The sequence below is a fragment of the Mobula hypostoma genome, chromosome 19 (assembly GCF_963921235.1).
Source record: "Mobula hypostoma chromosome 19, sMobHyp1.1, whole genome shotgun sequence".
Taxonomy (NCBI): Eukaryota; Metazoa; Chordata; class Chondrichthyes; order Myliobatiformes; family Myliobatidae; genus Mobula; species Mobula hypostoma.
Window position 1 is genome coordinate 4,371,390 of NC_086115.1, and position 15,201 is coordinate 4,386,590.

Sequence of the window (15,201 nt, forward strand, 5' to 3'; positions counted from 1 at the left end):
CCTGCTCTACTCACTTTACACTTATGACTGTGTGGCTAAGCACAGCTCTAATGCCATATTTAAGTTTGCTGATGATGTCACTGTCATAAGCTGAATCAAAGGTGGTGAGAAATCAGCACATAGGAGGGAGATAGAAAATCCGGCTGAACGTTACCACAACAACAACCTTTTACTCAAAGCCAGCAAGAGCAAGGAGCTGATGATTGACTTCAGGACGGGGGAAACCGGAGGTCCATGAGTCAGTCCTCATCAAGGGATCGGAGGTGGAGAGGGTCAGTAACTTTACATTCCTCAGGGATATCATTTTTCAGAAGTTTCCTCAAGTACAATTGCAGAGACAGCACGGCAGCACCTCTACTTCCTTAGGAGTCTGCGAAGATTTGGCATGACATCGGAAACTTTGACAAACTTCTATAGGTGCGTGGTGAATATATTGACTGGCTGCATCACAGCCTAGTATGGAAACACCAACACCCTTGAATGGAAAATCCGACAAACACTGGTGGATATGGCTATCATGCGTAAACCCCTCCCCAGCATTGAGCATATCTACATGAAAGAAGCATCTATGATCAGGGACCCCACCACCCGGGTCATGCTCTCTTCTCGCTGTTGCCATCAGGGAGAAGGTACAGGAGCCTGAGGATCCATACCACCAGGTTCACGAACAGTTATTACCCCTCAACCATCAGACACTCGAACTAACTGGGATAACTTCACTAAATTTCACTTGTCCCATCACTGAAATATCCCTAGAACCTATGGACTCAATTTAAGGACTTTTCAACTCATATTCTTGATATTTATTGTTTGTTTGTTTATTTATTTATTTATTTATTTATTATTTTTATTTTTTTTCTAATCTCAAGCTGCTAAAACCTGAGGTATGGGAATAGCCAAGCACACTCATTTCTCAATTGCTAGGAACTTTCGGACTACTCTAGCGGTGTTTAGTATTGTGGCTTTCTATAGATTTACATAAATATTACTGTGTAAGTCTAATTGTAAAATGCTACTGTGTAGTGACTTTGGGATGATATCAGTTCTACAACTGGGTTTATTGGGACAATGTGTACCCTGTTCATGTTCCATAGTCATTCAATTCCCGCTTTTAATTCATCATATTTCTGATGTTTTTCACTTTTTGATTTCTGTATGTTATGTGTGTTTGGAATGGCTATATCTACCCAAATATTGCCAACATACTGAATACACAACACTAAGAAAACCTACCCCTCTTCACCTTAAATCCATGACCTCTTGGATTAGACATTTTAACCGTATATATCAGCTGTCTACTCCATCTATGCCTCTCATAATTTTATAAACTTCCATCAAAGTTCTATCAGAGTATGAGGGTATGGGTAGTTTTTCTATGATGTGTATTTCCATAATTCAGATTGGTTGTAATGTGATGAACATTGTGGCAAAGGTATGGAACCTTATCCACAGAACATAGAACAAAGAACAAAAACAGTACAGTGCAGGAACAGGCCCTTCCACCCACAATATTGAGCAGAACCAATTAAATTAGTAATCAAATATCCAACATAATTAATCCTTTCTGCCTACACAATCTCCACATCCTTCCATCTTCCTCACATTCATGTGTCTATCTAAGTGTCTCTTAAATTCTGCCTCTATCACTTCACCTGGCAGAGTGTTGCAGGCACAGGTCCTCTAATCCAGACAGCATCCTGGTAAACCTTTTCTGCACCAGCTCCAAAGCCTCAACATCCTTCCTGCAATGGAGCAACCAGACCTGTATCCGATAGTCCAGACGATGATAGAGAATTGAGATGAAGTTTACTGCGCAGTTTCTGTGTCATCCCACTCAAGTCTAGATCAACCCTCAAAAAGGGCTCACGTGAATTCAGGACCCAAAGGAATTTTTTTATACCATCAGTGCTCATGAAGTCTCTAAAAACCAGCTCCCATAGGGAGGTTGAGATGCACTTTGAGATAGATTCACACAATTAGCAGAGATTGGCCAAATCAACTACACAGTAAAGACCTTCAAAGTTATTTCAGCATAAATGCTCAGGAGAGATCTCCATACACAGGATATAGCTTAAATCACCACTGAAGATTTTGAAATTGCTTTCTGTGTGCGCAAACTAAAAAGTAATTATTTATAAATCTCCAGGAAAAGTGTTTTGAGTTTTATGGATTTTTTTTATCCAGCAATGTTTAACCTGGAACGTAATGCTCGTCAAACAACATTGTTCATTTAATACATCCTGGCATTTAGCAACAAGTACATTAACTCCCTTCCAATTTGATGCTGTCTTGAATAATCAGATCTATTTCTCAGATGTATCACTGCAATAACATACACCAGCTAATCACTTGTCATGTAAATGGTCAGATTTTCCTGGCATCATGCTTCCCCAGATACCTTTATCTTCTGTGTGCTGTTGAGAACAGACATTACGTTACCTCATAAAGGTCAATCATAACATTCCCCTCTGGGCCTCGGCTGCTTTTCACATTCTCCAAAGCAATTGTGAAGTGGATTCCTCTTGCATCAGACACATACAGATTATACGTGTCATTTTGGTTCCATTCCTGCACCGCAGCAAAGACTTGGTTTTCATCCGTACTAATAATGTGCATATCCTGCCAAGACAGAAAAGCTGCATATAAGTAACGCTGAGCCGACAGCAACGCAGTTGCAAATCTCAAGGGAAATCCATGAGGCTTGCGATAATTCTGCAAGACCTGTGGCCTGAATGGATCCATTTACCACAAGGATGACCAGGGCTGTACACCTGAAGCAAGTCAGATTATGACTCCTATGTTTTGAGAAACAGGCTCTGGGGAGAATGTAACACACAAAATGTTGAAGGATCTCAGCAGGTCAGGCAGCATCAATGGAAAGGAATAAACAATTGACGTTTTGGGCTGAGGCACTTCACCAAGACAGGAAAGAAAGGGGGAAGAAGTTCAGGAAGGGGAAGGAGTACAAGCTAGAAAGGGATAAGTGAAGCCACATGAGGGGGAAGTTGGGTAGGTGGGTAGGTGGGTAGTGGAGGGGAATTAAAGTGAGAAGCTGGGAGGTGATAGGTAGAAAAGTTAAAGGGCTGAAAAAGAAGACATCTAATAGGACATGAGAATGGACCATGGGGGAAAAGGGAAGGAGGAGAACACCAGAGGGAGGTAACAGACAGGTAAGGAGAAGAGAAGAGGTGACAGGAGAGCCAGGGGGGTAAAGTGCATAGCTGGACATGTTGTAGGTGTTTCTAAAAAGGGGTTAATTCATGGATCAAAGTGATTCAATTGAGTGGATAATCAGAAGAAAGGAATACATTGTAACCTGTTTAACACCACTGGCCAAAGTCCAGAATATGTCCTGTGAGTATATTCCGCAGCCGTTCACGATGAAGGCAGCATCCACCGCTAATGATCCCCATCACCCTGGACATGGTCTTTTCTCATTACTACCATCGGGAGGAGGTACAAGAGCCTGAAGACATACTCAATTCTCAGAAATAGCTTCTTCCCCACCACCATCAGATCTTTGAACAGTCCATAAATGCATAAACATTAGATGTTATTCCTTTTATTGAATTACATATTATTATAATTCATAGTAATTTTTATGTCTTTGCACTGTAATACTGCTGCAAAACAACAAATTTCATGTTATCTAAATCAATGATCAATCAGTTTCAATCTAAATCTGATGGTGATTCTGACTGATCTGTAATAGTGCACCTGCAGAAGGGAGATTCAAACCTAAACCAACAAGCTTCAGGTCTGCATCAAATGGTCAACAAGCATCCCCATTTTTAGCAAGTTTACCAGAATTTAGTTAGCCATATTTCCTCTGGTGTATCTGAAGATACTATGGAGCATTCTTGATACGACTATCAGCTTAGCAGACTCAGCGTCTCTTTTGCCTGTTACTCAGCCAATTGTTGGGACTGTGACTTAGCAATTGTCATACGGAAGAAAGGAGACATTGCTAAATGCTTAATTGTGAGGGAATACTTTTCACCATTTTCTCCTCGAATTGGAACAAGGCCTAATTCTTTCTGCACTAAAGTTTTATTGGATTACATTCCTAACATAACGAAGAACATATTAATTGGTACCTCACCCCATTTCCACCATCCGGATGTTCCCCTACAAGTCATACACACCATCCTGGAATGGAAATATATCACTGGTCCTTCTTCGTTGCTGGGTCTAAATCGTGAAAGTCCTTATCCAACACCCCAGCTTATCCAACCTCTCATTACAGGTCACACCCTCTATTCCAGACATTATCCTGGTAATCTCTTCTGCACCTTTTCCAAAGCTCCCACATTGTTCCTATAGTATGGCTTTGTACTGTATGGTCTCTCCTAGGCTTTGACCTATTACTGACTTATTCCTTGCTCTCATTACCTCTGCATTTCCCTCCACTTTCGTTACCTGGCTCATTTCAGAGCTGTGTCGTTGGATTTCCATTGATATCACATCAACCAATGTGAGTGTTAGGAGAGATTCATAAATGGAGTCCTGGCCAATGAGCTGGTCATTCTCCTCATAGTGTCAACACAGAGGATACAGCTAGACTGACAAACTACAATCAACACACATGAAATTATGGAGGAACTCAGCAGGCCAGGCAGCGTCTATGGAGAAAGAGTAAACAGTCAATGTTTCAGGCCGAGACCCTTCATCAGGACTGGAGGGAAAAAGATGAAAGGTCAGAGTAAGAAGGTGGGGGAGGGGTGACAGGAGGAAGAAATACAAGATAACAAGTGAAACTGGGAAGTGGAGTGAAGTAATGAGCTGGGAAGTTGATTGGTGAAAAAGATAAAGGGCTGGAGAAGGGGGAATCTGACATGAAAGGAACCAAAGGCCATAGAGAAAAGGGAAGGGGGAGGAGCACCAGAGGGAGGTGATGGGCTGGTAAGGAGATAAAGGGAAAAGGGAAATAGGAATGGGGAATGGTGAAAGGGGGAGGTATTACCGGAAGTTTGAGAAATCAATGTTCATACCATCAGGTTGGAGGCTACCCAGACAGAATATAAGGTGTTGGACCTCTAACCTGAGTGAGTTCTCATCACGGCAGTGGAGGAAGTGGAATTAAAATAGGAGGCCACTGGGAGGCAAGTGGACTGATATGTTGGAATGGGAATTAAAATAGGAGGTCACTGAGAGACCCAGCTTTTTCTGGCAGACGAAGCATAGGTGCTCGGCGAAGTGGTCTCCCAATCTACATTGGGTCTCACTGATATACAGAAGGCCACACCGAAAGCACCAAATACAGTAGATAAACCTAGAAGACTCACAGGTGAAGTGTTACCTCACCTGGAAGGACGTTTAGGGACCTGTATAGTACTGAGGGAGGAGGTGTAGGGGCAGGTATGGCACTTGCTCCACTTGCAAGGATAAGTACCAGGAGGGAGATCAGTGTGGAGGGATGGATAGGCAAAGGAGTTGCGTAAGGAGTAAACGTCAACTGTATTCTTTTCCATAGATGCTGGCTGGCCTGCTGAGTTCCTCCAGCATTTTATGTGTGTTGCTCGGATTTCCAGCATCTGCAGATTTTCTCTTTTTTGTGATCTGTCAAATTACAACGATCAATCAAAGATAAAAATCGAATTCAAAGTCCTGACCAAACGGCTTGAGCATAGTTTTCCTTCTGGCTCCCTCATTAATAGATTCACAAACATAAGATTTCAAAATTCTTATTGTCTTCCCTGTCTTGACTAATTTATGTTTTGTATGGGTCCTGCGATGATGCTGCAATGAAGATTTTCACTGTACCTATTTCTTTTGTACATGACTTGACCTGACTTGAGATGACCGTGAAGGTGAAGGAAAAGGTTTGCTGATTTCTGAGGATTGCTGATAATGTGCAGTTTTTACCTTGGGCAATGAATATTTTGGGAGCTTCATCTCTGCAAAGCTTTCTCTGCGATATGACACGTAGTAGGTTACCCGTCCACCTGATGTTACCTAGGGAACAAATCACAAAGTTGAATAAATTATCATCAGGCAGCAAAGTAACGCTGCACAAATGTACAAGAAAGAGCAGGCAAGTGTTTTTGATCTCGCTAATACAAAAGACAAAAAGCCACTTTGAGAACCTCATAATATGTAGACAATGATTCTTCTTATAATAAAAGGAAAGGTACGTCACATCTGGAGTTTCTCCGGATAGCGGACGATTTCCCTCCACGCCTCTCTGACATAGTGGGGAACCACGTACCGAGGCAAGTTACAGCAGTGGTTTGCCATTGCCTTCTGCCTGGTGAGTTTCTAAAGAGATCGCCAGCTCGTAACCCAGCACAGATGGAAAGCGGGCAGGGGAGCCAGCCGGAGCTGGATTCGAACTCAGAACCTTTCGTCCCGAAGTCTGACGCTGATGCCACTACACCACCAGCCGGGTCCTTCTTATAACAAGTACCCAAAATGGCTTGCTGCTATCGTACCTTCAACCGTAACTCTGCTTTTCAGATAATATTCCAGTAACTAGTGGATTTCTGCAGAGATCTGTACTGGGACCTCTGCTATTTGTGATATACATAAATGAACTGGATGAGTGTAAGTTTGCCGATGACAGAACGATTGATGGATAGCTACAGGAGACTGTAGAATACAGGTCAGTTGCAGTTGGAGAAATGGTAGATGGAGTTTAAGTTGTTGCACTTTGGGAGACTATAAGTTAGAGACAGGACACAGTTAATGGCAGGACCTTTAACTGCATTGATGTAGGGAGGGATCTTGGTTTCCAAATCCATAGCCCTCTGAAAGTGTCTGCACAAGCTGATAAAGTGTAACAGAGATGCTTGCCTTTATTTGTGGAGGCATTGTTTGAGAGTCAGGAGGTCACTTTACAGCTTTGGAAAATGGCACATGTGGAGTACACATATTGCATTTAATTCTCTTTGCTTCTTTTATTTATTTTGGCATCACGTTCAGTGCAGAAGGTAGGACAAGTTTTATTACACAGAGAGGTGGATGGCTGGAATGTGCTGCCAGAGGTAGTAGAGGCATGTAAGAGGCTGGTAGATAGACACATGAATATACAGAGAATGCAGGGATAAGGACCATGTACAGGCACAGGAGATTATTGAATTAGCTGTCAATAGCTTAATTAGTTCAGCACCATATCCTGTCCAAAGCATCTGTTCCTGTGTTGCACAGTCCCGTCCCATGTGTTATGTTCTAAAGATCAATTCAGGTACATTTTTGCTGCTATATAAATGTAACCAGGTGACTGTTAAATACCATTTTTTATTGTTAAGGTGCACTTATGTATTCACCCTGATAATGCTAAAATAGCTGGTGATGTCATCATGCACATGTGGATTAGAAAGAAGAGTTACAATCTCCTAGGAAGAACTTCAAGTACTGGTTGTATGGTGAAAAAAGATCTTCGAAAGTAAGGTATCAGTGCTGGACAGCATGGTTCTGTGAAGTTCCTTATCGGCCGAGTGGCATGAGCGAGGAGAACTCGTTTCAGGGTCTACCTATACGTGTCTGGAAGTTAGGCACGTGCATGCCAAAGTGAATATATCTCTTAGTTAAGATGAGATGTATATATTCCTATTTTTGATGTTGTGTATGAGGTACAGGGTTGGTGGGATTGTTTTTTCAGAGTTGCCATTACTGTATTGATTTTGTATATTTTGTATATTTATTTTCTTACTGCATACATAATTAGTCAATACACAAGCGTGTGGACTAAAATTAAACAGGAACTATGATTTTTTAAAAATCCAATTTTCCAATTTGTTGCTTTATTTTGATAATCTCTTTCTGCATTAAAACATCTAAAACAGATAATGGATCTGAAAAAGTATTTTTTGTCCTGAGCATGGATTTTCCCCAGGTTACAAAATAAATACAAGTTATTACTTTTGCCTCACCCTGATTCTATTTTCTGCAATCTGATTACTGAAGCCACTGGCACACCGTGCATTGTATGTGTCATACATGGGTTAAGATTTAGATTATCACAAGTACATCAAAACATACAGTCAAATGCATCTTTTGCATTAACAACCAACACAGCCCAAGGATGTACTGGGAGCAGCCCACAAGTGTTGCCACACATTCTGGCACTAACATAACATGCCCTGCAATGGTCAGGAAAACAATAGAAGCAACAAAAACAACAGAACAACAACAACAACAAGACAAGCCCATTCCCTTGCCTACGCCTACCAATTCATACACTCAGCTGCATAGACGGTCCTCAAACCCCAGGACAAGCTACTTCCAATCCTCCAGCCTCCAGTAAACTTGTGGACTCAGAAACATCATGCCTCCAACTCCCTCAGTGGACTCACAGAATTCAGCCTCAACTTCCAAGCTTCTAATTGACCTTAAGGCTTCAATTTTCATAATCAACTCCAGCAGTCACTGATAATCAGACCTCGAACTCCAGGCCTCGAGCTCCAGATTCGCTGACACACGTACTTAGGGGGTCGCCAGCTTTAATGCCTCCTGCCCGCGTGGACATTCCATCGATCTGGGGGCACTTGCTGAAGTGGGAGGCCACCAGCCCTCATCCTCGCTGGTCTTTATCCATAGCACTTACAATCCCAGCATTCATCCACATCACTGGCCTTTAAGCGTGGAGTGTAGAGCAGAGGACTAGATTCTTATCTGACCTTTAACTCCCCAACATTTCTGTCCCTAAACCCTAACTTGACCCCTACCCTTCTTTATTCCTAAAACCATCCCTACAAGCCTAAAAACAAACTAAGCCTGAGCCTGATAACTTACACATGTGCACTGACTTGTTGTTCTCTCTGCAAAGTGAATATACCAGTTAACTTCACCTCCAAGTGAATGCCTTTACTTATTTGGTATGTAGTTGTGCAGACGGAACAAGGTAGCAACGAGTACAATCCTGAATGTCAGCAGATATCACGAACTGCACTGAAGGTTACAAGACAACAGAATTTGGAGGAAGGGAGACAGACAGCGAGAGGAAAGAGTGAACTGAACCAGTATAGTGATGGAGAAGGTGGCCACGGATGTGAGAAAAGGATGCATGAGTAACAATGCACTGTACACAGTGAGGGACACACAACTAGCAAAGCAAAAGTAAAAGTAAAGTGATGATGGCCTTAATCAGAAAAGTTGACAAATTTGATAGTGTTGATGAGGTCTGGCAATGGTATATTGAGAGGGTTGAACTCTAGATAATGCAAACAATATGGATGAGGTAAAGAAAGTCTCCACACTTCTTAGCTTAATCGGTACTAGAATTTATCGTCTCCTGCACAACTTAGTAACTTCTGAAAAGCCAGTAAGCAAGACGTTCAACAAAATTATGCAATTTTGCAAAATCACTTGAGCCCAAAACTACTAGCAATAGCTAAGAGATTTAGATATCACAAAATGAACCAGTCAAAGCATGAAAGCATCTCTAAATACGTTGCAGAACTGCACAAACATAGAACATAGAATAGTACAGCACAGTACAGGCACTTCGGCCCACAATGTTGTGCCGACCCTCAAACCCTGCCTCCCATATAAGCCCCCACCTTAAATTCCTCCATATACCTGTCTAGTAGTCTCTTAAACTTCACTTGTGTATCTGCCTCCCCCACTAACTCAGGCAGTGCATTCCACGCACGAACCACTCTCTGAGTAAAAAACCTTCCCCTAGTATCCCCCTTGAACTTCCCACCGCTTACCTTAAAGCCATGTCCTCTTGTATTGAGCAGTGGTGCCCTGGGGAAGAGGCGCTGGCTATCCACTCTATCTATTCCTCTTATTATCTTGTACACCTCTATCAAGTCTCCTCTCATCCTCCTTCTCTCCAAAGAGTAAAGCCCTATCTCCCATAATCTCTGATCATAATGCATACTTTCTAAACACGGCAGCATCTTGGTAAATCTCCTCTGTACCCTTTCCAATGCTTCCACATCCTTTCTATAGTGAGGTGACCAGAACTGGACACAGTACTCCAAGTGTGGCCTAACCAGAGTTTTATAGAACTGCATCATTACATCACGACTCTTAAACTCTATCCCTCGACTTATGAAAGCTAACACCCCATAAGCTTTCTTAACTACCCTATCCACCTGTGAGGCAACTTTCAGGGAACTGTGGACATGTACCCCGAGATCCCTCTGCTCCTCCACACTACCAAGTATCCTGCCATTTACTTTGTACTCTGCCTTGGAGTTTGTCCTTCCAAAGTGTACCACCTCACACTTCTCTGGGTTGAACTCCATCTGCCACTTCTCAGCCCACTTCTGCATCCTATCAATATCTCTCTGCAATCTTTGACAATCCTCTACACTATCTACAACACCACCAACCTTTTGTCGTCTGCAAACTTGCCAACCCACCCTTCTACCCCCACATCCAGGTCGTTAATAAAAATCACGAAAAGTAGAAGGTCCCAGAACAGATCCTTGTGGGACACCACTCGTCACAACCCTCCAATCTGAATGTACTCCCTCCACCACCACCCTCTGCCTTCTGCAGGCAAGCCAATTCTGAATCCACCTGGCCAAACTTCCCTGGATCCCATGCTTTCTAACTTTCTGAATAAGCCTGCCGTGTGGAAAGTTTCCCAATACTATGACTTTAGAGATAGACTTTCTGATGCATTAAAGGACAAACTTTTATGTGGCATGCAAAGTCAAAGCACTCAAAAGAGGTTACCTTAGAAGAGGCACTATCGTTAGTGACTGCAGTGAAAGATGTGGCAGAACTACAGAAAAAGAGTTTAGAATGTGAAATGCTCAAAAAGTCCTTCAATGGTGCAAAAAGCCAAAAATTTTATTGATGTGGCAAATTCTCCCATAATGCAAATAACTGTTGGTTAAAAAAATATCTGCAGAAAATGTCACAGGCAAGGCCACACAGAGAGTGTGTGCAAGGCACAACCAAATAGAAAAAACACACAATGTGAAAAGTTTCAAACACAAAAGTAAACAAATGCATGAAGTGACTAAATGTGAAACAGAATCAGACAACACAGAGTCTGACAAAGGTGAGATGTCATGCCCAGAACTGTATAGCATTACTGAAGCAGATGACAAAATCATATGGATCACAATAGATGTGTCTGGTGTGATACTGAAAATGGAGCTGGATACAGGGTCAGCTTTGACGATAATTCCAAAGGCTGACTACAGCAGACTGTTTTCTAAGCTACCATTAGAAATGACCTCAGTGATGCTAAAGACCTACACAACCAAAAAGGAGTCTCCCAAAGACAAACTGAACGTGATTATTATGTATGGATGCAAAACACAGCAGTTAGAGCCTTATGTGTTGAAAAGCTAAGGGCCAGCACTTTTCGGACGTGAATGATTGAGAAAAATCCAACTAGGCTGGCACATAATCAAAGCTGTCAATGCATCATCAACAAGTAACTTCAGCCTAAACAGTAGCACTAACCAGAGACTATCACAGCTGTTTAATGCTAATGAGAAGGTGTTTGGGAAGGGTCTTGGTAAACTCAAAGGCTTGATGCCAGAACTGAACTGGATGAAGCAGCAACACTACGATTCCATAAAGTGTGTCCAGTGCCTTACACACTACATCCTAAAATTGATGCTGAACTTCAGAGCTTGCAGATGTCTGATATTCTCTCCAAGGCTGAATGGAGTGATTGGGCTATGTCCATTGTCCCAGTGATTAGGAAAGGGAAGAACGTAGTTGCTCTCGTATATGGGGACTCCAAAGTGAGCATTAACCCTATGCCGTGTACTGTGCAGTATCCTCTGACACAAATTGAAGAGATTTCTGCATCTTTGGCAGGTGGGGAGAAGTTTTCAAAGATTAACTTGTCTCAAGCCTATCTGCAAATGGAAATTGAGGAGTCAAACAGGAAGTTCCTCACAATAAAGACTCACAAGGCACTGTTTCAGTATAATCGTCTCACCTTTTATGTGGCATCAGCTCCAGCAATCTGGCAAAGAGCAATGGACCAAGTGCTCCAAGATATCCCAGCAACACAATGTCATCTTGGTGACATCATTGTGACTGGCAAGAATGATGAAGAGCACCTCCAGAACCTCGGTAAAGTGCCTACCAGGCTGAGTGAGTAAGGTCCGCATGCAAGGAGAGAAATGTGAGTTTTTCAAGAATTGAATCTCATATTGTGGACATGTCATCGACAAGCACGGCTTACATAAGGGCACAAGAGAAGATTGAAGCAGTGCTGCAGGCACCCAAACCAGAAAATGTGTCATAACTCAGATCATACTTGGGCTTTGTAAACTACTACCACAGATTTCTTCCAAATCTTGCTACAGTGCTGCACCCATTGAATGCACTGTTGTAGACAGGAGCAAAGTGGGAATGGTCAGAAAGATGTGAAAGGGCATTCAAGGAAACAAAGAGACTAATAACATCAGATGAACTGCTCACCCATTATGACCCATCTCTGCCCATCAGACTGGCGTGCAATGTGTCCCCTATGGCATTGGAGCTGTTTTGTCACATACTATGAAAGATAGATCTGATTGTCTGATTCCATTTCCTTCAAGATTACTGCCAAATGCAGAATGCAAGAAGCCTTTGGTCTAGTACGTGGAGTAAAGAAATTACACCACTACCTCTATGGACAAAAGTTTACTCTAGTGACAGACCACCAGCCCATAGTGTCCATTGTCAATCCCAGGAAGGGAATCCTAGTGACAACCGCCACCTGATTGCAATGTTGGGCACTTTTCCTAAGAGCCCACCCTTATGACAAAGTTCAAGGCTACTAAACAACACAACAACGCTGATGGATTGCCATGTCAGCAAATGAAGAAAAGTCTTTATTCGGTGACCCAGCAGAAGTGTTTCATACAGCATCAGTGGACCAGCTGCCAGTAACAAATTCTGAAATACAAGGAGAAACAAGGAATGAGCCGACATTGTCAAAAATTTACGACGTCACCTTGCAAGGATTGCCAGATCATGGTAATCCTACATTTCCAGTGTTTTCAGTAAGACAAGATCAACTTGTCAAAGAATGCTGATGTGTGGTTCTCATGTTGTGGTTCCCTCTAAACTGCACAACAGTGTTAGCGAATCTACTTGAAGAACACCTGGATACATTCAAGAGGAAGAATCTCACCGAAGCTATGTGTGGTGGCTGGGAATAGATAGACAGATTGAAGACTTGGCCAAAAGCTGTTTGGGATGCCAATAAGTTCAAAATACACCCTTGAGAATTGCCATCTTCACCATGGCAAAGAGCATTTTGACTTTGCTGGGCCATTCATGGACTCCATGTTTCTGATTGCTGTGGATGCTCATCCTAGTGGCCAGAAACCATACCAATGAAGTCAACCACATCAGGAAAGACCGTTCCTGCCCTGCGGACTACCTTCTCCAGAAATGGTTTACCAAATCAAATGGTGAGTGACAAAGGCCCACTGAACACATCAGAAGAGTTCAGAAAAATAGCATCGAACATTTCATGTCAGCTTCTCACCACCCAGCAATGCATGGGTTAACTGAAAGGTTTAACCAAACCTTCAAGAAGTCCAATAAAACAATGAACAAGGAGAACATTTCTCTGCAGCACAAGGTGGGCAACTTCATGTGATGACAAATAAAACATCTGCAATGCTGTTCATGAGCAGGAATCTGAGATCTCGCATAGACCTCCTGAAACCAGATCTATGGAGGCAAGTGCAAGATAAAGAGAAACGAAGTAAATCAGCAAGGAACTTCGAGTTTGGACAGGAAGTCCCAGTGTGTGATTACCAAGAAGACATGTGGACACCCGGTAGGATAGCTACAAGAAATAGACCACTGACATGGTAGTGGATGTTGGAGATCATACACGGAGATGTCATGTGGACCAGATCCTGGATGCTCAGCTGAAGAACACACCGAGTCGACTGCATCCAACAAGATGGACATGTTACAGCCACTGGACTTACCACTCAGTGATGATCATGCCACTAATAACAACACGACACCTGCAACAGAGAAAGTTGTTTTTGACAAGACACCTGCCAAACTTGATGCCACTCTACAGGTCCAGAGGCACTTTCCTGAAAGACACAGAGCGCCACCCAAACGACTGAATCTTTCGTATAGTGGTTAGTGATGGAGTGGTACTGCGAAGCATGTTTATTTGAATATGGTCTGTTAAAGGGAAATTGAATGTTTGGCTCCTCAGATACAGTTTTATGTCACATTAATCCAAAGGGGAAGGAAATGTAATGTATGGATCTATTTCTTTTAGTGCAATCTCCTTCGCGCTAATTATTGACTGATAATTTCTCATGCACATTGATTTGTTACTCTCTCTGCAAAGTGAATATACACATTAATTTCTCCTCTGAATGTGTGCCTTTATTTATTTGATATGTCGTTATACAGACACAACTGTTTCCATTCCCGCAAGTCTCCGATTAGCCATGCCTCGTGATCAGGGATCACATTGTCTTCTCTTGCCTGTGCCCCTTACTCCCCCAGTAGCTTTTTTGCTTTCCACATGACAGGCAGAACCCAATTTAGTACACTCCTCCATTCAACAAGCAAGAATCTAATTACTTCTGTTTACTGCAACTAACTTGTCTTTCACAGCCACTTGCCAATCAAACTAGAGACAGCACAGTTTTTTTCCTGCTGTAATCAGCATGAATTTAATAGAACATCTGAATAATCAAAGAAGGAACTTGTTTTATAATCAACAATATGATCATCGTTCAATTGTTAAAGGAGCTTCTCTGTGTTTTTAGCCACTTGATAGACCTATAGTTCAATTACTTGGTTCGTGAGGAAGACAGAAGGCTATGGAACTAATATTAAGTATCTCAGGCTGATGACAATGAGGTTCTTCAACAGCAGTGGCTTAATTTTTTAGCTGGTCTATGATGATCAATAATTTTGAGTCTGTTATTAAACTCAGAAACTTAACAACATAAGAAATAAGGATCAGGAGCGGGATCTGGAGCCGGATCTGGTCTGTCGAGCTGCTCCGCCATTCGGTAAGATCATGGCTGGTCTGGCTGTAGACTGAGCTCCAGAATCCTTAACTGCCCTGCTATGCAAAAATTGTGTCTTAAATATATTGAATGAAGTAGCCTTTTCTGCTTCCCCGGGCAGGAGATTCTACAGATTCATTACTCATCTGGGAAAAGCAGTTTCTCCTCATGTGCAGCCTAATGGGAAGTTAACTTTCCTTAATGCCAGAAGAGAGACTCAGCCTGAAATGTCACCTGCTCGTTCCCTCCATGGATGCTGCCCGAGTTCTTTCAGAATTTTGTGTGTGAT

General features: G+C 42.4%; 1 protein-coding gene across 1 annotated transcript in view; it reads right to left on the reverse strand.

The window, feature by feature from the left end:
- The window catches only part of LOC134358777 (VPS10 domain-containing receptor SorCS1-like), a 1,326,002-nt gene that overhangs the window by 231,062 nt on the left and 1,079,739 nt on the right, over window positions 1–15,201 (reverse strand). Inside the window, exons 8-9 of the mRNA XM_063071254.1 lie at window positions 5,866–5,955; window positions 2,440–2,619 (exon numbers count right to left, since the gene is read on the reverse strand). Coding sequence (XP_062927324.1) covers window positions 2,440–2,619; window positions 5,866–5,955 — 270 coding nt within the window. The remainder of the gene's footprint in view (window positions 1–2,439; window positions 2,620–5,865; window positions 5,956–15,201) is intronic.